The 26,789-nt window shown below is 44.7% G+C and overlaps 1 protein-coding gene across 2 annotated transcripts in view; it reads left to right on the top strand.

Moving 5' to 3' along the window:
• Positions 1 to 1,850: 1,850 nt before the first annotated feature.
• ITGA2 (integrin subunit alpha 2) overlaps positions 1,851 to 26,789 on the top strand; it is a 192,664-nt gene continuing 167,725 nt past the window's right edge. The window contains exon 1 of one of the 2 annotated variants that reach the window (XM_073583396.1): positions 1,851 to 2,029. In XM_073583396.1, the coding sequence (XP_073439497.1) occupies positions 1,987 to 2,029 (43 nt within the window). In that variant the 5' untranslated portion in view covers positions 1,851 to 1,986. The remainder of the gene's footprint in view (positions 2,030 to 26,789) is intronic. The other variant, XM_073583397.1, reaches the window with a different exon arrangement.

Raw genomic sequence — 26,789 nt, 5'->3', positions numbered from 1 at the left:
CTGACCTCACAACGCTGATTTCACAGCACTGACCTCACAACACTGACCTCACAACACTGTCCTCACAACACTGTCCTCACAACACTGACCTCACAGCACTGACCTCACAGCACTGACCTCACAGCACTGACCTCACAGCACTGACCTCACAGCACTGACCTCACAACTCTGACCTCAAAGCTCTGACCTCACAGCACTGACCTCACAGCACTGACCTCACAGCGCTGATTTCACAGCACTGACCTCACAGCACTGTCCTCACAGCACTGACCTCACAACACTGACCTCACAGCACTGACCTCACAACACTGACCTCACAGCACTGACCTCACAACTCTGACCTCAAAGCTCTGACCTCACAGCACTGATCTCACAACACTGACCTCACAACACTGACCTCACAGCACTGACCTCACAGCACTGACCTCACAGCACTGACCTCACAACGCTGATTTCACAGCACTGACCTCACAGCACTGACCTCACAACACTGTCCTCACAGCACTGACCTCACAGCACTGACCTCACAACACTGATTGACCTCACAGCACTGACCTCACAACTCTGACCTCACAGCTCTGACCTCGCAGCACTGACCTCGCAACACTGACCTCGCAGCACTGACCTCGCAACACTGACCTCACAGCACTGACCTCACAACACTGACCTTACAGCACTGACCTCACAACTCTGACCTCACAGCTCTGACCTCACAACTCTGACCTCACAGCTCTGACCTCACAGCACTGACCTCACAGCACTGACCTCACAGCACTGACCTCACAACGCTGATTTCACAGCACTGACCTCACAGCACTGACCTCACAACACTGTCCTCACAGCACTGACCTCACAGCACTGACCTCACAACACTGACCTCACAGCACTGACCTCACAGCACTGACCTCACAACACTGACCTCACAGCACTGACCTCACAGCGCTGATTTCACAGCACTGACCTCACAGCACTGTCCTCACAGCACTGACCTCACAGCACTGACCTCACAACACTGACCTCACAGCACTGACCTCACAACACTGACCTCACAGCACTGACCTCACAACTCTGACCTCAAAGCTCTGACCTCACAGCACTGACCTCACAACACTGACCTCACAGCACTGACCTCACAACACTGACCTCACAGCACTGATCTCACAACACTGACCTCACAACACTGACCTCACAGCACTGACCTCACAACACTGACCTCACAGCACTGACCTCACAGCACTGACCTCACAGCACTGACCTCACAGCACTGACCTCACAACGCTGATTTCACAGCACTGACCTCACAGCACTGACCTCACAACACTGATTGACCTCACAGCACTGACCTCACAACTCTGACCTCACAGCTCTGACCTCGCAGCACTGACCTCGCAGCACTGACCTCACAACACTGACCTCACAGCACTGATCTCACAGCACTGACCTCACAGCACTGACCTCACAGCACTGACCTCACAGCACTGACCTCACAACACTGGCCTCACAACGCTGATTTCACAGCACTGACCTCACAGCACTGACCTCGCAACACTGACCTCACAGCACTGACCTCACAGCACTGACCTCGCAACACTGACCTCACAGCACTGACCTCACAGCACTGACTTCATAATATTGCAGCGGGAGAGACTTCAGGAAAAAGCAACTTGTGATAGAAAACTGTGTGTGTGAGTCCTGCACACCTTCCCACCACCATGACCTGCCCTCTCCGCACTGAGTGGGCACACACTGACTCATGTGCCAGCCTGCCAGTAGGAGCTGCTGGTAGAGAGCTCTGCTCTGTGCTGCTGACTTGCTGTCTGCATTGTGAAATGCTCTGGCTCCACCCCAGCCATTCATTGCTGCCTTTTGCCTATAAGATCTCCAGCTACTTGGGAACACGGAGCTATTAACTTTCTGCTTGGCTGCTGCCATCCACATAACTGCCAGTAACAGGTTCCTTACTCTGTGGCTTCTTTTTGCTTCAAGATGGACAGAAGAAATTCAATTTCTTTGCTGCTGATAATCCAAGGTAAGATCATTTAATACTGATTTTCTTCATAAAGCAACTTTTCTGTAGATCTTGGTATGGACTGTAAAGTGAGTAGCAGATCTGAGTTTGTCAGGTGGAGCAGATCTGAGTTTATCAGGTGGAGCAGATCTGAGTTTGTCAGGTGTAGAGAACTGAGTTTGTCAGGTGTAGCAGATCTGAGTTTGTCAGGTGTAGCAGATCTGAGTTTGTCAGGTGTAGAGATCTGAGTTTGTCAGGTGGAGCAGATCTGAATTTGTCAGGTGTAGAGATCTGAGTTTGTCAGGTGGAGCAGATCTGAGTTTATCAGGTGTAGCAGATCTGAGTTTGTCAGGTGTAGCAGATCTGAGTTTGTCAGGTGTAGAGATCTGAGTTTGTCAGGTGGAGCAGATCTGAATTTGTCAGGTGTAGAGATCTGAGTTTGTCAGGTGGAGCAGATCTGACTTTGTCAGGTGTAGCAGATCTGAGTTTATCAGGTGTAGCAGGTCTGAGTTTGTCAGGTGGAGCAGATCTGAGTTTATCACGTGGAGCAGATCTGAGTTTGTCAGGTGTAGCAGATCTGAGTTTATCAGGTGGAGCAGATCTGAGTTTGTCAGGTGTAGCAGATCTGAGTTTATCAGGTGGAGCAGATCTGAGTTTGTCAGGTGTAGCAGATCTGAGTTTATCAGGCGGAGCAGATCTGAATTTGTCAGATGTAGCAGCTCTGAGTTTTTGTCAGACAGCAGATCTGAGTTTGTCAGACGTGGGAGAAGCAGATCTGAGATTGCCAGGTGTAGCAGATCTGAATTTGTCAGACGAAGGAGATCTGTGTTTGTCAGGTGTAGCAGATCTGAGTTTGTCAGATGTAGCAGATCTGAGTTTTTGTCAGACATAGCAGATCTGAGTTTGGCACAACTCTTTTTATTTGCGTTTGTGGTTTTACATAGATTGTAGGTTTATCCGCTGTGCTATGTTCTCATACTTCATTTTCAAGGTATAGACTGGACAGTAGATACAGATGGTCAGTGATGGACCCCAATGACTTTAATGAGGGTAATAAGAGGCACCACCTGGGTTTTGACAGCAAGAATAGTTCTACAGACTGCATTGTTCTGGCTGCCAATAATTCAGGATGGTATGTGTATCCCAGAATAGCAGGGTTATTAAAGCCCTTATTAACACATTCAGCTCTGCTACATCTTTATCACAAAATATGATATTCTATTAGCGATTGTTTAATTCATGCCGACATTTACAACATGTAGCAGAGGCGATTTTGCCATTTTGCTACATGTTAATTTATAAAGTGAAATTAAAAAAAAGCACAAAATGTAAACATTTATTGGGATATGCCAAATGACAAACTTAGCTCTACTGCATCAACAAATTATCTGCCATTTTCTTAATTTAGAGGCACCTGAGCAGAAGCAATTCCAGGTATAATGTGAAGTCCTATGTAAAATTTTAGCAAATTGTGATGTCAACATGAGTTGTTGCAAACGACATACTCTTCTCTACTACACCTCGCCTCTGTTCATATTTGCAATATCACCACCAATAAGAATCTGAAATAAGCATTACATGTGATGGATTGTGCTGAGATGGGAGACAGCAGCCTGTAGTATTTTGCTTGCATTGTTTGAGTTTACAAATGGCGATGTAGCTGAGCTGAATTTGTCATTTAGCTGAAAGAGACTGTAGTTACATCATTATGATGCTAAACTCAGCTCTGCTACGTATTGGCAACACTGTAGTCCTTGATTTATTTTTCACATCCTTAAAACTTTCTTAACTTTCCATCTTAATGAGGTCAGTGTCTGCCTGCAGTTTAATAGGAGGTCAAGAAGGTCTTTGATCTTGAGTTTCCAGAGACACTTGTCCTGCTTGTCCATTCTTTATGAAGACCCCTATTACTAGTCCTTGTTCTCCTTCCTAAACCATCTGGTGCCCTTCAGCTAAAATGTAAATCAGATCAAAGGAGCAGTGCAGGCAATGATGACTTGTATGAGTGAAAGGAACATCTTGGCTTTCTCTTCCAAGTCATTCACAGCGCCACCCAGTGATCAGATTATCATGAAAATGATTCAAAGTTTCTGGTAAATTATCAATAATAATAATAGTTTTTATTTCTACATATTGCACAGAACTTTAACGAGGGACCAGATTCAGAGGAAAACTTTGAAAGGGCAAAATAGGAATAGTTAGATAAGTGAGGTGAAGCGATAGGCCAGTCTAAGAAAATGCGTTTTTAGGGCGTGCTTAAAACTGGGTATTGGGAATTAATTGAATTGGGTATTGGGAATTAATTGAATTGTATGGGTAATGCATTCCAGAAAAGTGGTGCAGCATGAGAGAAGTCCTGGAGTCGAAGGAGTGAGGGTTCGGATTTTTGAGGATGTTAGTCTTGCATCATTAGCGGAACATAGGGCACAGGTAGGGTGATAGACACAGATGAGAGAGGAGATGTATGATGGTGCACAACTGTGTAGCGCATTGTGGGTGAGAAAGATAAGTTTATTGTCATGATCCAGGCCGGGGTTTGTTTCTTGTTATTATCTCCCTGGTCTGGTTGTGCGGGAGTTAACCTTCTCTGCCTCGTTTTGGGTTCTGTGGGGCTATTTCAGTCTGCTGTGGCCTGCAGACCAGTGTCAGTGATAGTTCATACTCCCAGGCTAGAGCAGCTGACCCTTTGATACCCTTTTGATGTCTTTTGTACTCTGCTCGTGTACTCTGATCCCGTGACTTCCCTTCCCTGCCACCCCACTTGCCTTAGTGTTCGCTCCCTGTGCTAGGACCTCTTGGTTTGTGACCCGGCTTGTCTTCTGACCTGTTTGACTGTCTCACGTCTTTGTTATCTCCGCTCCCATCTGGTTCTGACTTCTGGCTTGTATTTGACTACGTGTATTGCTGTGACCTCTGGTACTTCGTTCCCTCTCGGTTTCAGACTCGGATCATCTGACCTCTCTTTCGCCACAGGTGGCGCCTGTGCTTCTGCTCTGTGGTGCTGTGCAATCTCTCTTCCCTCACCAGCACCTCCTGGTGGAGGTTGCACTGCCGCATCATTACATTTATATTGTATTCTGTAGCAGATGAACAACCAGTTCAATGACTGGAACAGCTTAGAGGCCCCGGTGTAATGTTTGGACAGGAATATGATCCTGACTGCTGCAATAAGGATGGATTGAAGAAGGGAGAGTTGAGAAAGAAGGAGACCAATTAGTAGACAGTTGCAGTATGAGCTTCTGTGTTTTTTTGCCAGTTTTTGACACATTGGTGAACAATCTGTTGGAATGCTTGTGCAGTATTTATTATCTATCGGAATTTACCCATCGCTCATTATGCTGTAAAAGTGGACCGAAATGTGAGCAGTTTGGCAAGTGATTATCACTGTATACAGCGTAGTGGTGGTTCTAGAATTTTAGACGCTTTTTGCAACTCATTGGGTAAAGAATGACCTAGATGAAAAACGTGTGGTTTATTGGAAAATGAGTGGCTATCGGGGAGGGGTATGGTCTTAATTGTGCCAGCATTTTAGTCTAATTCTAAGCTGTATACATTTAAGACAAAAGCCTTTATTGATCAAGGGTTTGAATGTCCGAGTACGACGCGCCAATTCAGAGACGTATCTTTCTTTATTAATTTGGCGCATCTTGCAACTGCCATGTGCCTCCACTAATAAGGGTGCTCTGGTGAAACACACGTCAGTCATATTTGGTGCCACTTTTATGATGTACAATTTGATGATTTTTTTTTGGGTCCGCTTGAATGCGCCCAATGCTAGCCAGAGGCGCCCACTTTTCTAGTAGTTGGAGGAAATGGACAAAACTGGTGTGCAAATGATGACAATTTTTAGAGCACCTTTGCATTTCACAAAAATTTTGCAACATTTCAAGCACTTTTGTGCCAGAAAAATGACAAAAATTGCTTTATGAATAAGAGCCAAAGTATTATTAAAATCTTCCCCTGTGTATTATAACTGTGACTTGTGTTAAAGTGGTTGTCCACTGCTAGGCCAAGCTCATCTCGATCTGAATGTTTGCCTCTGTGAAAATAAAAACACTTAGGCCGGGATCACACACAGGTTAAAACCAAGCTCTGGCGCCAGCACTCTGGAGCGGAGCGTGCAGCCGCACAGCAATACATGGAGCTGCACGCTCCGCTCCGGAGTGCCGGTGCCAGAGTTTGGTTTTAACCTGCGAGATTCGGCCGTATCTCGCTGTTGTGTGACTCCGGCCTTACATTCACCTCTCATTCTGGCGCCGTTCCAGCGGTTTCGGCACTCGCGTTCCCGCGGCTTACATGCGGTTGTTATGACATGTGAGCCCTGTGCCCAATCAGCGTTGGCGCAGGGCTCACATGTCAGGAACGCAAGTGCCGACACTGCTGGAACGGTGCCAGAACGAGAGGTCAATACAAGCGTTTTTATTTTCACGGAGGCAAACATTCAGATCGAGATGGAGTTGTCCTAGTAGCTGACAACTACTTTAAGCCTCTTTTGCTGGGAAAAATCCATGAGATTTAATGACCTATGGTGGTTGCACAAATGCTGTACTGATTCAGTGGGGGTGACTGCAGTGGATATCTCAATCTATATGACAGCACACTACTCCATTGGTTGGCATTCATATCACAGGGTCTGGGCCTGAACATTTCCAAGGCTGACAACATCAAAAAAAGTAACGCGCATCAATGGAAAATAATACTTTTTCAAGCCCGCACACTGCATCCATTGCATGTACCTTACAGTCGGCCTTCAGCTTGATTTCGAGCCATTGCGACTTAATGGATGAAAGATCTGTAAGAAGATCTTGTGCAAGCCAGGATAGGTCCACCATGGTCTTCTCCACCTTGATAGTATAAAGCCATCCGGTTGCTGGTCTCCCTCTTCGCCATGTTCCTTCCGACCATGATGTCCTTCTCCAGTGATGTCTCTCTCGGTATGATGTGTCCAGAGTAGACAAGTCGTGGCTTGGTGATCTTTGCTTCCAGTGACATATCTGACTTCATTTTTTTCCAGAATTGTTTTGTTTGTTCTTCTTGCCATCCATGGTATTGATAACATCCTTCTCCAGAACCACATTTCGAAAGCATCAAGTCTTCTTCTGTCTTGCAATTACTTTCAAATTACTACCCTACAATTACTTTACAATTACTACCCTACTGTGCCCACATGTTTTCCATATATGAAACCAAAACAAAGGAGTAGTAAAAACCACCGTGTATAAAATATACAAATATCCTCTATTATTTAACCCCTTTCTGACATCAGACGTACTATCCCATCCATGGGACCCGGGCCCCTATGCCCATGGACGGGATAGTACGTCTAGCGCGATCAGCGGCGCCCACGTGGTGAGCGCCGCTGATCGCGGCCCGATGTCAGCTGATTATCACAGCTGACACCCGGCACTATGTGTCGACCGCCCCCGACACGTTAAGCCCTTGCACACCGCGATCAAACATGATCGTGGTGTACCGGGGGTTAAAGGGAAGCATCGGCAGGGAGGGGGCTCCCTCCGTGCTTCCCTGAGCCCCCCACAGCAGCGCAATGTGCAGCGCTGCTGCGGGGGTCTCTTTCCCTACAGGTCCCCGGATCCAAGATGGTGACGGGGACCTTCGGGGGCCTGTAGGGGGAGTCTTCTTCAATGCCTGTGACAGATCGCTGATCTGTCACAGTGATCTGTGATGTGACAGATCAGCGATCTGTCACTGGACAGTGATGTCCCACCTGGGACAACCTAATAAAGTTAAAAAAAAAGTGTAAAAATAATTTTTAAAAAATCGCTAAATAAATTTAAAAAAAAAATATTCCCTAATAAATTCATTTTTTGGAAATAAAAAAAACAAAACAATAAAAGTACACATATCTGGTATCGCCGCATCCGTAACAACCTGCCCTATAAAACTGTCCCATTAATTAACCCCTTTAGCGAACCCCTTAAAAAATAAAAATAAAAAACGAAGCAAAAAATAATGATTTATTATCATACCGCCAAACAAAAAGTGCAATAACGCGCGATCAAAAAGACGCATATAAATATCCATGGTACCGCTGAAAACGTCATCTTGTCTTGCAAAAAACGAGCTGCCACACAGCATCAGCAAAAAAATAAAAAAGTTATAGCTCGCAGAATAAAGCGATGCAAAAATAATTATTTTTTTATATAAAATTGTTTTTATTGCCTAAAAGCGCCAAAACATAAAAAATTACATAAATGAGGTATCGCTGTAACCGTACTGACCCGAAGAATAAAACTGCTTTATCAATTTTACCGCACGCGGAACGGTGTAAACGCACCCCCCCAAAAAAAATTCATGAAACGCTGGTTTTTGTTCATTCTGCGTCCCAAAAATCAGAATAAAAAGCGATCAAAAAATGTCACGTGCCTGAAAATGGTACCAATAAAAACGTCAACATGGCGTCTGATCTCAATTCCAGTCAATTCTGCGTTGAAAAAGTCAAATGGTGCTCCTTCCCTTCCAAGCTCTGTCATGCGCCCAAACAGTGTTTTTCCCCCACATATGGGGTATCAGCCTACTCAGGAGAAATTGCAAAACAACTTTTGGGGTCCAATTTCTCCTGTTACCCTTAGGAAAAATAAAAAATTGGGGGCAAAAATATAATTTTTGTGGGAAAAAAAATGATTTTTTTATTTTCACGCCCAGACGTTATAAACTTCTGTGAAGCCATTGGGGGTTCAAAGTGCTCACCACACATCTAGATAAGTTCCTTAGGGGGTCTAGTTTCCAAAATGGTGTCATTTGTGGGGGGTTTCCAGTGTTTAGGTACATCAGGGGCTCTCCAAAGGCAACATGACACCCGCAGACCATCATTCCATCAAAATCTGCATTCCAAAACGTCACTACTTCCCTTCCAAGCCCTGACGTGTCCCCATACAGTAGTTTTCTCCCACATATTGGGTATCAGCGTACTCAGGACAAATAGGACAACAACTTTTGGGGTCCATTTTCTCCTGGTACCCTTGGGAAAATAAAAAAAATGGGGACTAAATGATCATGTTTGTGGAAAAAATACAATTTTTTTATTTTCACGCCCGGGCATTATAAACTTCTGTGAAGCACTGGGGGAGCTCAAAGTGCTCACCACACATCTAGATAAGTTCCTTAGGGGGTCTAGTTTCCAAAATGGGGTCACTTGTGCGGGGATTCAACTGTTTAGGTACATCAGGAGCTTTCCAAACGCGACATGGTGTCCGATCTCAATTCCAGCCAAAAAAGTCAAATGGCGCTGCTTCACTTCCGAGCTCTGCCATGCGCCCAAATAGTGGTTTACCCCCACATATGGGGTATCAGCGTACTCAGGACAAATTGCACAATAACTTTTAGGGTCCTGTTACCCTTGGGAAAGTAAGAATTGAGGGTGAAAATATCATTTTTGTGGAAAAAATATGATTTTATAATTGTACGGCTGTACGTTATAAACTTCTGTGAAGCCCTTGTGGGTTCAAAGTTCTCACCAAACATCTAGATAAGTTCCTTGGGGGGTCTAGTTTCCAAAATGGTGTCATTAGTGGGGGGGTTTCCACTGTTTTGGTACATCAGGGGCTTTCCAAACGTGACATGATGTCCGATCTCAATTCCAGCCAAAAAAGTCAAATGGCGCTGCTTCCCTTCCAAGCTCTACTATGCACCCAAATAGTGGTTTACCCCCACATGTGGGGTATCAGCGTACTCAGGACAAATTTCACAATAACTTTTAGGGTCCTGTTACCCTTGGGAAAATAAAAATTGGGGGTGAAAAGATCATTTTTTGTGGAAAAAATGTGATTTTTTAAATGTACCGCTGTACGTTATAAACTTCTGTGAAGCCCTTGTGGGTTCTCTAGATAAGTTCCTTGGGGGGTCTAGTTTCCAAAATGGGGTCACTTGTGGGGGGTTACCACTGTTTAGGTACATCAGGGGCTCTCCAAACGTGACATGGCGTCCGATCAGAATTCCAGCCAATTTTGCATTGAAAAAGTCAAACTCTGCCATGCGCCGAAACAGTGGTTCCCCCCCACATATCAGGTATCAGCGTACTCAGTACAAATTGCACAATACCTTTTGCAGTCCAATTTCTCCTGTTACCCTTGGTAAAATAAAAAAAATTGAACCTGAATTATTTTTTTTGTGAAAAAAAGTTAAATGTTCATTTTTTTTTAAATATTCAAAAAATTCCTGTGAAGCACCTGAAGGGTTAATAAACTTCTTGTATGTGGTTTTGAGCACTGTGAGGGGTGCAATTTTTAGAATGGTGTCACTTTTGGGTATTTTCTATCATATAGACCCCTTAAAGTGGCTTCAAATATGATGTGGGCCGTAAAAATAAAATGGTGTTGTAAAAATGAGAAATCGCTGGTCAACTTTTAACCCTTATAACTTCCTAACAAAAAAAAATGTTGGTTCCAAAATTGTGCTGATGTAAAGTAAACATGTGGGAAATGTTACTTATTAAGTTTTTTGTGTGCCGTATCTCTGTGATTTAAGGGCATAAAAATTCAAAGTTGGAAAATTGCGAAATTTTCAAAATTTTCGCCAAATTTCCATTTTTTTCACAAATAAACGTAAGTTATATGAATGAAATTTTAACACTAACATGAAGCTCAATATGTCACGAGAAAACAATGTCAGAATCACCGGGATCCATGGAAGCGTTTCAGAGTTATTACTACAGTGGTCAGATTTGTAAAAATTGGCCCTGGAGTTAAAGTGCAAACCACCCTTGGGGGTGAAGTTGTTAATATCACAACCCGAATTTATTGCAAAATCATGGCAATATTACATACAAAAATGCATAAAAGAAAGAAAGGAGGGAAACTACCGGTAAAAAAATGAGGAGGGAATGCTGATCAGGGCATAAGATTTAGGGCAAAGAAAGTATGGGTGTGCAACCACATTATATTAGTTAAAGGGCATACATTGAAATATCCAAGTAGTAATCATCCCTAGTTTGCTCATCCAAAGAATGATATCATAGTGATTAAATGCTTACCCATGATGAAACCAGACCTGCAAAGACCTCCCCACGGTCCCTGACGCGCATTTCGCGTGCTCGCTTTATCAACGGGGGATGGTTTTCCATATAGTATTGTCATTCAATACCCAACTGAATCTGCCATTCAGTGACCAAATAAAGCTGCCTTATAGTATTAATCCCACTCAGCATAAATTAGAACCTGCCTGCGCGATTGTAGTCAGTATATTTTACTCTGAAACGTGTCGGCGTTTCACATCATCTGACAAGCTGACCATTGCCGTCTCCATCCAACCTCTTCCTACCCATCCCCAGCTGTCTGACAGGTCAGTCTCTAATTCATGTTGTCGATGGTTTTGGCATCATGAATCTAATGACAGGTTCCATGCAGCACAGTGGCTATAGAAAGCCAGCGATGCAATATTCTTAATGAAAATTAACAGCAAAAATTGCTTTCTAGCCTAAAACACTTGCATTGAAATAATAAAAAAAATTATTCACAAAGCAGGAAAACTCCCTAATCTAGGGTATTTAACAAATTATAGGGGTTGTCAAGGTTTAGGCTCTATGTGACTGCAGACTCCTGAAACGTGACAGTGCTCGGAGCGCAGGCTGTCATGACTCTCTGGTATTGACTGTGAAAGCAATGTGATTTGCATATGTGCAGTCATGTGCCGACTAGACACATTTAATGGCTTCTCTCAATTCACATAAGACTAGTCGGCATGTGACCGCATGTATGCCATATCGGGGAAAATGTGTCTCCAGGGCTATAAGGTAAAAACCTTAAAATTCACACCTCAGCTGCTGCTGAACCTCTTTAGTGTAAGAGAATCTTTGTTTTTCTATGATTAAGACATAACTATCTGAATAGAACTCTACCAGGTTTAGAGGACACATGGACTTCTGTATATTTACTAATGGCGAATATTAGTCGAGGTTCTCTGTAACAAAGTTTGCATTTATTTGGGTGCATGAGGAGCGGGCTGGAGTCTGACAGCTGTGCATATGTCAAAGCCACGGACAATGTTGTTTTATTGTCCCTCTAGAAAACCCATTTGATCACAGTTTCCCATTCAAAGGCATCGAACGTCAACACAGCTGGTGACCCCACGGCGGAGGGGTAGCAGAGCCTCCACATCTAGGATTCAGGCTGTAAGTTGGCGTCATCCATAGTCTCATATTTCTCCCTAGTAAATATTCAAGATGTGCCGTAACATGAATCTAACTACCAGGTTAGCAGGCATTACAGCTGCTATGGGGCTCAGCAACTCCATGGCCCATGTTCTCTCAGATATCAATGAATTCTGCCAGTCCAAAGTGACCATATACACTAAGCACAAAGCTTTATAGGGGATATGGCCCTTACACAATCCCATCTTTACTGATCTAATCACTGCCGGTGTTCTGCAATCAAATCAGCATCAAATATGCTAATTAAGGCGCTTGGTGCACCGTGAGTGTGGCCAGTTGGCTCATGCACCTTTCCGTCTATTGTTTCTGCATGCTCCGCCTCCCTCACTGGTGATTGACAGCGCTGACATGCCTGAGCTTTCTCAGCAATCACCAGTGGGGGAATCCAGATTGTACTCAACCTCCACAGATTCAGTTTTCCACCATTGCTTTGGTCTCCATATTTTGGCTACAGTGCACATCACCGCTGCAGCCAATCTCTGAGCTCAATGTTCCTTACAGTCTTCATCAGTAAAGGCTCGGGCTTTGTTATTTGGCTTTATTATTTCACATGCGTGCAAGTGAAAAACCTTTTTAAGAGGTGCATGTAGCTTAATAAAGAAGATGAATTGCTTGCAGAAATACAAATCTATGCCATCCATAGACTAGAATAAGACTTACACTAGAATTTACCCCAATAAATGTTTTGAGCCTCTCGAGGCCGCACCCATTACTCATAAGCTCCACCTATCTTTTAGAGTGGTCCCGCGAGTGGTGGTAAAAGTTAATAGAGTCACAAAATATGACCTACATATTTTTTACTTTTTTATTCCTTAAAACTGGTGTACCCACATTGATAAATCGTCCCCATTACGCTTTTCCTTTGACATCACTATGCAAATTATTTAGGTCCTATTACATCATTCTGTAAGTTATGTCTATACTGAGATATCACTGTGTATTATCTCAGTACTGTGATATCACTTTGTCTTATTTCTGTACTAAGACATCAGTGTGTACATTATCACTGGACTATGACATCACTGTGTATAATATCACTGTAGTGTGACATCACTGTGTATAATATCACTGTAGTGTGACATCACTCTGTATAATATCACTGTAGTGTGACATCACTCTGTATAATATCACTGTACTGTGACATCACTGTGTATAATATCACAGTCACTGTACTGTGACATCACTCTGTATAATATCACTGTACTGTGACATCACTCTGTACAATATCACTGTAGTGTGACATCAGTCTGTATAATATCACTGTACTGTGACATCACTCTGTATAATATCACTGTACTGTGATATCACTGTGTATAATATTACAGTCACTGTACTGTGACATCACTCTGTATAATATCACTGTAGTGTGACATCACTCTGTATAATATCACTGTAGTGTGTGACATCACTCTGTATAATATCACTGTAGTGTGACATCAGTCTGTATAATATCACTGTAGTGTGACATCACTCTGTATAATATCACTGTAGTGTGACATCAGTCTGTATAATATCACTGTAGTGTGACATCACTCTGTATAAGATCACTGTAGTGTGACATCAGTCTGTATAATATCACTGTAGTGTGACATCAGTCTGTATAATATCACTGTACTGTGACATCACTGTGTGTAATATCATGGTACTGTGGCATCACTGTGTGTAATATTACAGTACTGTGACATCAGTCTGTATAATATCACTGTAGTGTGACATCAGTCTGTATAATATCACTGTACTGTGACATCACTGTGTGTAATATCACGGTACTGTGGCATCACTGTGTATAATATCACGGTACTGTGGCATCACTGTGTGTAATATTACTGTACTGTGACATCACTCTGTATAATATCACTGTACTGTGACATCACTGTGTATAATATCACTGTATTGTGACATCACTCTATAATATCACTGTAGTGTGACATCACTCTGTATAATATCATTGTACTGTGGCATCACTGTGTGTAATATCACTGTACTGTGACATCACTCTGTATAATATCACTGTACTGTGACATCACTCTGTATAATATCACTGTACTGTGACATCACTCTGTATAATATCACTGTAGTGTGACATCACTCTGTATAATATCTCTGTACTGTGACATCACTCTGTATAATATCACTGTACTGTGACATGACTCTGTATAATATCACTGTGCTGTGACATCACTCTGTATAATATCACTGTAGTGTGACATCACTCTGTAGCATATCACTGTAGTGTGACATCACTGTGTATAATATAATTGTATTGTGACATCACTCTGTATAATATCACTGTACTGTGACATCACTCTGTATAATATCACTGTAGTGTGACATCACTATGTGTAATATCACTGTAGTGTGACATCACTCTGTATAATATCTCTGTACTGTGACATCATTCTGTATAATGTATTGAGAGATCACTCTGTAGCATATCACTGTAGTGTGTCATCACTGTGTATAATATAATTGTATTGTGACATCACTCTATATAATATCACTGTGTATTATACTGTAGCTGTACTAGGACATTAGTGTATACATTATCCCTGTACTGTGACATCACTGCGTATTATACCTGTACTAGGACATCAGTGTGTATATTATCCCTGTACTGTGACATCTCAGTGTGTATTATCCCTGTGCTGAAGCTCACTGTGCACATTATCCCTGAACTGTGACATCACTGAGCGTTATCTCTCTAATATGACTTTGCCATGCACATTATTTATGTAGTGCAACATCACTGTGTGCATTATCCCTGTACTGTGACATTACTGTATATATTATCACTGTACCGTGATATCACAGCTGAATTTTTGTTGTTATGCACAAATACAGTAGGTAAAAACCTAATGTGGCGTGGGGCTGTAGCTGTGGGCGAGTTACTCATCTCTTACACCCCAGCACGTTACGTAAAATTGGGTGTCCTGGCTGGGTGTGTGGACTTGTGCTGTTGGGTCGCTACGCCCTTGCAGACAGCAGGTAACTGATGACGTTGACTGGCCAGCACCAGATGTTTGCCAGTACAATGAGGGAGAAAACCAGTCAAAAAGAAACCTTTTACTCAACGATAACCTGGGAAGGGTTAAATACAGTAGATCGCGGGTACATAACTTGATGAACATTTCCTTCACAATACGGATCATTTGTCACACGCAGTAAACTCTGTAGCAGCACCCTGTCCCATTGCTATGTGCCATTTATGATATTACAACTGATTCTTCTCATGTGGCACCTTAGGCGTCAGGACCCTCTGCCCTCCATGTAGCTGCCACCATGGCTTCCAGTTGTAGTGCGAGTCTATATACATTTACTATCTCCGCGGTGTTCAGCATCTTTAGTAAGATATGACTCAGAAAATAATTTTGGCAAAAAATGTTCAAGGCAAGAATGTGCAATGTGCATGTAACTGGAAAAGCTGCACCTCAAAGCGATCCGGGGGAGAACCATGGCAAATCAGGCCATGGCAATCGTTCAACTGGACCCACCTGACGAGGTCAGCTGCTTCCTGCTCACACAAAATGATGGCATTAGGAAGGCATGATGATAATGTTGATGCCTTCAAGGTTCCAAAATAAAAGTTTTTTCACTAGTTCCATTTATGAACCAAATGTCTAAAAATCCATCACTTATTCCTTATAACTGAGGACCAAACATCTCACATTTTTGAACCTACAGTCCAGTAGAGTAAAATACCCCAAGTTTAAGTCTCCTACTAAATTTAGCACATCTTTAGAGCTCTCCGTGCACCAGAAACAGAAATCTGCACCAGCCATGAGCTTGCGTAGACTTCAGATACGTGTTCACAGCATGGCAGTAGGCAGCACACTCTTGCTCAGTTCCGCTCACCCAGTTCAAAAAGGGCAAAATTTTGTGCATTTACCACGTTATAAGTTTTTTTGCCACTTTTGGATGGAAGAAAACTAACATGAAGGGATGATAAATCTCCCCAGAAATGTTTATAGAACATGAAATGTACAATTGGAGAGCAGCAACATGGCCGAAAAGTCTCACTTAGAACTTCCAGAAGGTACTGACTCACTGAGGAGACCAAGTATGGAGTCTTATCAGTAATGCTCCATGGATTAAAAAAACATGTAAACTAGCTCTCTTCCAGAGCGGTCGGCTTTTAACAGTATGCTTTCTCTGCATCATTTCAGAATAAAACATACAGGGCAGCAAGAACGCAGCCATTGTCTGATTCATGCTACCTGAGGTTCTGGCAGCGTGAATCCACTGTCAGATTCCATGGGAAAGGACTATCCCAAATTTGGTGAAATTGGCATGATGGTATCCCCAAAAATATATTTGCATACATAAAGAATGACATCCACACGCAGTTTTTGAATATTGGAGGAGCTCCTCTGATTTTCCAGACTGGTCACAGCACAGATGTGTCTGATCATGGGTAACGTAGCTGCAGCATATGAATTAGCCATCCTTCGGGCCCAGGTCCACAAATCAACCAATGAGGACTGGATATACCAGTGGGGTACCACTTCTTGCTTATGCAATGCTTTCATTCTACTGACTGTTATTAATTGCCCTATCTTTTCCACTCCATATTATTACCCATAGGGGCAGTGCATCAGTATCACATGCAGCTGCAATAAAGATATTCAACTTTTACCAATAATTGAAATGTGACAATCATGCTTGTAAATGGAAAATATACTCAGACGGGTTATGACTCCCCTTCCGCCACTCTATGGTCTGTGGTCCACCCTGAGGAATTATCGGACTGATAAAGATATTTATATTTTCCCTGAACTTCTGTATATGTTGTGTAGTGTGTATATTGACATACTGGCCTACTGCTGGCTTCTCCGGTATCCAGCGCTATTTCATTCAATTTCAGGGTGACGTCACCGCTCTTAAGACTTTCTGAATCATACTGCGCTCTGTGTGTCAGCCAAAAGTCTCTTTTACAATATAAGTCTATGGACCTGCGGTCTGACATTCTATAGACCTACATGGTAATAGTACTCACTTCCAGATCACGTGGAGCATAGTGTGGTCTGCAGAGTGTGAAGAATGGTGATGTTGCTCCAGAATAGCACTGGATACTGGAGAAGGCAGTATCCAATGCCATTAACCGGCAGATTTACCCCATATCTGCAGGTTAATAGCGTTTTTCCTGGTGACCGGTTCCCTTTAACGCGTGCCGATACCCTAAAACATACACATTACACTATACTAATACTTGCACAGAGTTAAGGGAAGCAATGTAATGGCAGGACTTCCTTAGCTATGTTTTTCAATATTGAATTTCACTTGAACTCATTTTCTTTCCCGCATAAGTTACACAGGGAGGACCTGCCGCTAACAGCAGCGATCAGAATTAGCTATGATCTCTGCTGTTTAGCCAGGGAGCCTGTCATATTCCCTAACATTGTTAACTTTTAGATATGAGATTAGCGTGCAGGTTAATAGTGTTAGGGCTGAGCCAGATGGCCCCTTATATTTTATTGCATGCCCAGGGCCACGGACCGGGTCACTGCTGCCGTGACATCCCCTGAAGAACTGACCAACCCAGACCGAGTACCCCCAGCTCTAGCGGGTGTTGCAATCTTGGCATCGCGAACAGGATGTGCTGACTCGGAAAACCAGGTCCCGTGAGCCCATCGTGGGCCGGGTTGCTGAACAGTGTGAAAGCCATACCCGCCCACTATAAAGACTTCAATGCAAAAGGACTTGTCTGTCGGCCAGAGGGATCCACCTCCTGGTGTGGCCAACACGAGAAGAGAGAGGAACCGACCATGAAAGGGAGAGGTCGGAAGGAGCACTCGAGTGTGCGACAAGGTGTGCTGCGGGAGAGGCGACAAGGAACATGGTGAGCACCATGACGAACAGTGGGCGGAGAGCTCCGGAGCATGGGGTGGAAGCGGTGGGTTCCCCCAGCTGACCGGATGAAGACCGAGACCAGCTACCCGCAGCAGACCCGGAATTTCTTAAAGCCGAGATGGAGGAGCTAAGCTGCCAGCTCCTAAAGACATATATCACAGCAATGTTGAAATGGAGGGAGGCCCTGCTGTAAAAGGTGTCCGAACGGTGGGCGACCTTGCGACCAGCTTCCTCAAACTCAGAAGAGGAGTCCGGCACCAGAGAGGCAAAAGATACAAGTATCGACATTGCCCCGGTGGCCGAGGAAACCCTGGTTGGGCCCTTAAAACCCCCGACAGCCCTAAAACCTGGCCATGGGACTGGATGGCAGACACCGGGGACAGACTGGCGGTTCCACTTACTCTTAGACCTGTGACGGGGACAAGGGAGCATCCTCTACGTCTGGAGGAAAGAAGGTTTAAGCATACTCACAGACGCGGATTCTTTACTGTAAGAGCAGTGAGACTATGGAACTCTCTGCCATATGATGTTGTAATGAGTGATTCACTACTAAAATTTAAAAAGGGACCTGATGCCTTTCTTGAAAAGTATAATATTACAGGGTATATACACTAGTTTCATTAATATTGCGGTGATCCAGGGAGCTAATCTGATTGCCGTATGTGGAGTCAGGAAGGAATTTTTTTCCCCAATGTGTAGCTTACTGTTTGCCACATGGGGTTTTTTTTGCCTTCCTCTGGATCAACATGTTAGGGCAAGTAAGGATAGGATATGGGTTGAACTAGATGGGCTTAAAGTCTTCCTTCAACCTTAATAACTATGTTACTATGTTACTACAGCCTGAACCCATGCCCCGGGAGGTGCACAGTGAAAGGCTGGTTTTTCGTTGGGAACACCCGGGGACAGAACTGATGGGGTTCCCTGGGGATGCGCAAGCGGGAGAAGCCTGGGTAGAGACCCTCATGCTGTAATGTCTGTATATTCTCTTGTGCCCTCCCCCTCCCCGTGGTCAGGAGCTGTGGTCCGTTCAGACCCAGGGCTGCCTCTAGGAATTTCGGGGCCCCATACTGGCAGCATTTTAGGGGCCCCATTTAGACTCCGCCCAGACTCCACCCCAGCCCCGCCTCCACCCCTCAAACTGTCCACAGTCCCACCGAGAGGGCTCTTGGAAAAACTCCACTTCTCACCAATCACACATTAACAGTTTTGGCCAAAAGATTTTCTAAGCCTCCATCACAACACTGTAGACACTTTTGGCCGAGCACTACTCTACGCTAACCTATTAAATATTTGTTAAAATATGCAATACAATTTAGGTATATTTTTATTTATTTTTCAACTTTTAAAATGACCAATAATATCACATACAAGGGACAAATACCACCGCACCATGTCCAGACCACATAGTGACCTATGATACCACACACAAGGAACAAATACCGCCACACCATGACCAGACCACATATTACTACCACAGTGACCGAATAATATCACATACAAGGAACAAATACCACCGCACCATGACCAGACCACATATTACCACCACAAAGTGACCAAATAATAGCACATACAAGGGACAAATACCGCAACACCATGTCCAGACCACATATTAAAACCACATAGTGACTAAATACTACAATACTGATCAGTAAGAAAAAAAACGATACTATCACCATAAGTGCCATTATACACAGGGGATCTGTATTTAGTATGCAAGGTCTGTGTACAGGTAATACAGTGATCAATGACATTACATACAGGACCTGTGTATATAGTATACAGTGTATAGTGTCTGTGTATAGGTAACACACTAAAGGGGGTTTTACACTAAGCGATATCGCTAGCAATATCGCTATAACGTCACCGGTTTTGTGACGTTATAGCGATATTGCTAGCGATATCGCTATGTGTGATACTTACCAACGACCGGCTCCCCCGCTGTCCATCGCTGATCGCGCGAGATTGGGCGGCTCCATTTCTCGTCATCAGCTTCCTGCTGGGCTTCCTGCTGGCGCCGACGAGCGACGCGTGGAGGCGGGCGGGAGGACGTCAGGATCGCTGTGTGTGAAAGGTGAGTATCGTCCGCTGCGTCGCTGCTGAATCGCTGTGAGGTCTTTCTGTGTGAAAGCTCACTAGCGATCATTTAGCGATGCACCAGCGATCCTGACCGGGTCGGATCGCTCGTCGGATCGCTGGTGCATTGCTAAATGTAAAAGGGCCTTAACTCTCCAGTGATATCTCTAGGTGACGTCCTTCATCCTTGCTTTTCATCTTTCATCCAGCACAGATCACCATCACGTCTTCTAGCCAGGGCTCGTCTCTGCAGGAAATAACACAGTTATCTAGAACTCCGTTAGCAGAACACATTATTACAGCCAGGGACCTACTAAAAGGCCCCCGTCACTGCCATCTTGGTGCTCCTGTGTACTTTGGTAGACAGTGCAGTATATAGTATGAACAATCAAATAATTGCAGGTTTAGGTCCACTAAGGAGACAAAAAAAATAAATGGAAACTTAATGATAAAAAAATGTTTTTAAACATATTTAAAATAAGTTTGAATCCCCTCCATTTATCTTATACTGTACAAAACAAGGAATATAAAAAGAAGGTTATATCTAGTATTGCCGTATCCATAAAAAGTCAGATCTACAGGAATAGCAGGTAAAAACTATAAGGAAAAAAATGCTACAATTGCTATTTTCCTATCACTGCCCCTCCACAAAAATGCAACAAAATCTTTGAACAGTTTTTCTGTAAATTTTATGGTAAAATGAATAATGTGACGCAAAATCACAACTCGTCCCGCAAAAAAAAAAATAAACAAGCCCTCATATGGCAATGTCTTCCAACTTGTGGATCTTGGAAGAAGAGAAGGAAAAAGCTAAACAGTAAAAACGAAAATTGGCAGCATCATTAAAGGGTTAAGCCAAATAATAATAAAGATATATGTTATGAGGATGAAGTGTGCACATAGCTGAACGTGTGCTGACAAAGCCTCGCCCCGGTGGATACCTGCCCGTAAGGGAAGGAGGGAAACGTGAGGTATCCAGCCGGGCGCTCATTGGCTCGTCATGGCGCGGCGTAGATGTCCGTGCTTGTCCTCGTCTCTAGGGAAGTGATTACACAGGAATGTGTGGCTGCAGGGTGCGAGGTTAAATGGGGAAATTTCTATCAACCATTTGGCTTTGTTGCTGTGTCATATTTTTGGATCAGTGCAATAAGCCGCCCGCCATGTTTCTCTGTGTCTGCTAATCCTGCCTTTATTCTCCTGAATGGCTGTCTATAAAAGGAGCCATTCAGTCTGTGGCCATCACTAGTACATAAATGCCTGGATACATGACCCCTGCATGCAAACCGTCCATTCACAGTCGTACAGTGAGGATTTCACTACGGACTAGTAACAGTTATAGAAAGGCAGAATGATATAGGTCACACATGGATATCAACAAATAAACCGGACGCCGGACGATTACCAAGTGCTTGCCATCTTACAGAAGACCTGCCACTCCATGCTGGAACTATGCAATGCTTGCTGCCTGGTGTAAATGCCACTGAGCTCCTGAATGTGGCATTTTTATTAGTGATGAGCGAGTATACTCGTTGCTCGGGTGTTCTGCGAGTATTTTGGCGTGCTCGGAGATTTAGTTTTGTCGTCTCAGCTGCATGATTTGCGACTGCTAGACAGCTTGAATACATGTGAGGAATGCCTGTTTGTTAGGGAATCCCCACATGTATTCAGCCTGTCTACAAGTCGCAAATCATGCAGCTGAGACGACAAAATCTAAATCTCCGAGCACACCAAAATACTCGGAGATCACCCGAGCAACGAGTATACTCGCTCATCACTAATTACTCTTATTTATAGGCATGGCCCCTTGTTCCCTGAAAAGAATGCAAATCTTTTTAGTCAACTAGGTGTGGCCCCCAAAACTTCTTGAGGGACACAGCCACCCACATACAGTATGGGGGATGCCACATATAGTACTACCTCCTCACACTGTGTGATGGCTCCCACAGCCCCCATTACAGTATGATTCCACTACAGTTCCCCACACAGTATGATCCCTGCACAGCCTTCCACACACAGTATGCTGCCTCAACAACACCCCAAACACAGTATGATGTCCCTCTCAGCTCACCAAACAGTATGATGCCTCCGCAGGCTTCCACACACAGTATGATGACCCCGTAATACCCCAAATACAGTATGATTACCCCCACACACAGTGTGAGGTGTCCCACAGCTCTCTCTTACACAATATGTTGGCCGCAACAGCCTCTTGCACAACTCCCACAGCCATCCACAGTTTTATGTCCCCACAGTCCCCCACACAGTATGATGGCCTTCACAACCCCCACACAGTATGATGGCCCTCACAACCTCCACACAACATGATGGCCCCCACAGTCCCACACACACTATGATGGCCCTAACAGTCCCCTACACAGTATGATGGCCCTAACAGTCCCCTACACAGTGTGATTGCCCTCACATCCCCCACACAATATGATGGCCCCCACAGTCCCACACACACTATGATGGCCCTAACAGTCCCCTACACAGTGTGATGGCCCTCACATCCCCCACAGTCCCCCACACAGTATGATGGCCCTCACAACCTCAACACAACATGATGGCCCCCACAGTCCCACTCACACTATGATGGCCCTAACAGTCCCCTACACAGTGTGATGGCCCTCACATCCCCCACAGTCCCCCACACAGTATGATGGCCCTCACAACCCCCACACAGTATGATGGCCCTCACAACCTCAACACAACATGATGGCCCCCACAGTCCCACTCACACTATGATGGCCCTAAAAGTCCACTACACAGTATGATGGCCCTAACAGTCCCCTACACAGTGTGATGGCCCTCACAACCTCAACACAACATGATGGCCCCCACAGTCCCACTCACACTATGAAGGCCCTAAAAGTCCACTACACAGTATGATGGCCCTAACAGTCCCCTACACAGTGTGATGGCCCTCACATCCCCCACAGTCTCCCACACAGTATGATGGCCTCCACAATCTCCTTCACTTTTTGATGTTATCCACCCACAGCTTCCCATTTATGATGTTACCACAGTTCCCCACATAATATGATAATGACATACAGTTCCCTCCACACAGCATTATACCACCACGTACATTTTCACACTCATTAATATTAGCGATGAAATGTAGAAGTAAATGCAATCTATTACATTCAAGTAGGGATTTGGCTAATGACTGCAATGTAAAGGAAAATAAACTGCAGATCAGATACACCCTTGAAGAGATGAGAGAGATGAGCGACATTGATTGCAGAGGCTAGGTGTGTATGGTTTCATGAAGTTGGTAAATTTCTTGCTGAGAGGCTGGTGTGGACAAAAGGTAAGTTGAACTGAGCTTGTAAATAATGCTGGATGTCCATTGAAAGTCAGGAGTAGCAGAGAAGGAGATAGACACCTGGTTGGAGCTCACCCAAGTGAATTAGATGAAATCTTTTGAGGAACTTGAGGCAAATGTGGACAATTATACTTATTACCCAAGCATCTGACCTCCACCAGAGCCAGCCTTAAAAAGCCTATGGTGATAATGTTACAGAAGTTCACCAGGATAACTGAGAAACCAATTGAGGACTATTGTAAAAGGAGGTGGCCAGAGAAGGGAGCCGGGCCCGGCGATAGTTCCAGAGACCGGTGAAACCTTCCTTCCAAAAGGGAGGTTCCTTCTCTTAAAATATTCCGAGATGCAATACTGTATTGCCAGTGATCAGCAGTCTTTGGAACCCCAGCTTTTGTAAAACTACAACTCCCAACATTCAACATTTAATGACGCCGCCTGATAAGGCATATTAAGGATGTAGTATCACCACTACTGGAATGATGCATGCTGCTGATCCCTATGTATATCATTCTGCTTGCATTATCAAATATACGGTACCTAATTTCAGCACAGAGTCTAATATATAAAGCTCAATGTGGGTGTGTATGTATGTATCTGTGTATGTCCGGGATTGGCATCCGCACCATCGCAACTACAGCCACAAAATTTGGCACAGTCACACGTCTGGACCCCGAGAGCGTCATAGGCTATGTTATGAGGTGAAATTTTAACCCTGCGCGTTCCAATTCACCAAACAATTTTGCCCCTAGGTACATAATGGGGGAAAAGTGTATGCATATATGTATGTGTGAGGGATGTGGAAAACCACAGAGAAAATGCGACTATAGATCCATAGTATTAAAGTATTAAACATCTTTATTAGACAAAGGACAAAAGAGGACAACTGGAGGACATGTGCAAGTAGCAACCAAAGTGCAAATAGTGCAAAGTGCAAATCAAGCAGTTTAGCCCCAGTCAAACCCAATTCCAGAATAAACCATTACTTATAATCATAATTTATAGAAGATAAGGAGGTAAATAGAGCGCCTAAAAGGACCTATCAATAAGAGGTAAGAGAGGCTGTTCATAAGGAAACACAGGGAAAATTCAGGCATGCCCCCTGAGGAAGGAGCCCTAGAGCTCCGAAACGCGCGTCGGGGAGTCGAGCAGTCCGCCCGGTCATCCTGAATTAGTGAGGTAATATTACGCTGTGAAGTAACCCTTTCAGGGTTGGCTATATGTATGCCTGACAGTGTTGGGAATTTTCCCTGTGTTTCCTTATGAACAGCCTCTCTTACCTCTTATTGATAGGTCTTTTTAGGCGCTCTATTTACCTCCTTATCTTCTATAAATTATGAATATAAGTAATGGTTTATTCTGGAATTGGGTTTGACTGGGGCTAGACTGCTTGATTTGCACTTTGCACTATTTGCACTTTGGTTGCTACTTGCACATGTCCTCCAGTTGTCCTCTTTTGTCCTTTGTCTAATAAATATGTTTAATACTTTAATACTATGGATCTATAGTCGCATTTTCTCTGGTTTTCCACATCCCTCACATTGTAAGCTTTTTAGCGATTGATCCTTGATGGTCCGGTCTCTGCTGCACCTGTGTGTCAATTTATGACATACAGGATGCAATACTATACCATTGCTGTTGTGTTTTGTCATATATGTATGTGTGTATGTCTGAGATTGGCATCTGCACCGTCGCAGCTACAGCCACAAAATTTTGCACAGTCACACGTCTTGACCCCAAAAGCGTCATAGGCTATGTTGTGAGGCAAAATTTTAACCCCGCGCGTTCCAATTCACCAAACAATTTTGCCCCTAGGTACATAATGGGGAAAAAGTGTATGCATGTATGTATGTGTGTATGTCCGAGATTGGCATCTGCACCGTCGCAGCTACAGCCACAAAATTTTGCAGTCACACGTCTTGACCCCAAAAGCGTCATAGGCTATGTTGTGAGGCAAAATTTTAACCCCGCGCGTTCCAATTCACCAAACAATTTTGCCCCTATCTAGATAATGGGGAAAAAGTGAAAGGAAAAGTCTTGGAGGCAAATTGACAGCTGCCAGATGTGAATGTGGTACTAGCAGGTATGCAGGATGCAGTGACGAGACGCGAGACGGTCTTGTGCTTTTGGTAACAACTTTTATAGGTTTATAGGTACTATCCACAGGGATAGTCTAAGCAACCGAACATGATAACAGGAATTGTCCTCGCAGGGACTCAATACAAGCAAACACGGAAATATAAGAAAACGGCTACGTCCGGCAAAGCCGGTCACTATAGTGCCGCGGTATGGCCGACTACGGGTCCTTAACTAAATAGTGTCACTTAACTGGCTCGGCGTCCCGAACGTTGGTTCTTCGGCGTAGCAGCCGCTGGGCCCAGCCGCTGAAGATCTGTCGCAGACTTCGAGCGTTCCGACGCTCCAGTGAGGCAGGGGCACGACAGGCCCCGGAAGAGACCTTGGACAGATGGGCCGCAGCCCCCGGATTGGCGCAAACAGTGGTGATGAAGTGTGGCGGCTGGCAGGCCACCTGCGCAGCCAGTGACTGCAATGGAGGACCCGCGCGAGCACGGGCCCGGCCCTTGCCGCGGACTGGAGCGGGACAGTGGTGGCCGCCGACGGCACTGAACTAGCCGCGGCCACGGGTAGAAGCGGGGCGGCTGCGAGCGGCGGGGGAACAGGCCCCAACCACGGGCTGACATGAGGCGGCAACGGCTGCTAGGACCCGCTGGCAGGCCGCAGGAGCGAGGCGGCAACGTCGCGGCGCTGTCCCACTGATGTCCAGTGGGAGTGTCTCTCCTGTCTCTGGCCTCCTTCCTGGCTCCAGTGAGTCGCTCTGGCTCTCAGTTGCTCCCATGGTCTCCTGCTCCTTCTGTCCCGTTCTGCTGACTCACTGTGACTCTCATTCCCAGCCCCTTTTATACCGGCTCCTCCCCCAGCCCATCTGTCAGTCTTACCAGTCCGTCCCTGAACTCTGTCCCCCGGAAACAGTTTCCCGGAAACCTAGGTGACGGTCCCCTTGGTTTCGACCCAGACACTTGGCGGGGACCCTCTCTCCCACATGAACAAGGGGGACTGAAAGAATGAGAGCGATGGCACCAAAGAGTATATACCGTACAGTTGCTAAGGTGGGGCCCTGACATGGGATACTCACCACACACGGGGATATGAACACACACACAAAATGTGCCACACACTACCACGTGCTTCAACACATATACCACCCTCAGCACACATTTCACCACACATACACCAACCTCGCCACATAAAAGTCGAAACACAAAAGTCGCCACTCAAAACTCGCCACGCTGTCCCAGAGCTGTTTAAAAGGTGAAAAATGAGCTGTGATTGGTTGCTATCAGCAACAGTTT

This window comes from Dendrobates tinctorius, unplaced genomic scaffold (genome assembly GCF_039654945.1).
Source record: "Dendrobates tinctorius isolate UK_male_01 unplaced genomic scaffold, ASM3965494v1 ptg000078l, whole genome shotgun sequence".
Taxonomy (NCBI): domain Eukaryota; kingdom Metazoa; phylum Chordata; class Amphibia; order Anura; family Dendrobatidae; genus Dendrobates; species Dendrobates tinctorius.
This window is presented reverse-complemented; position numbering and strand designations above follow the sequence as displayed.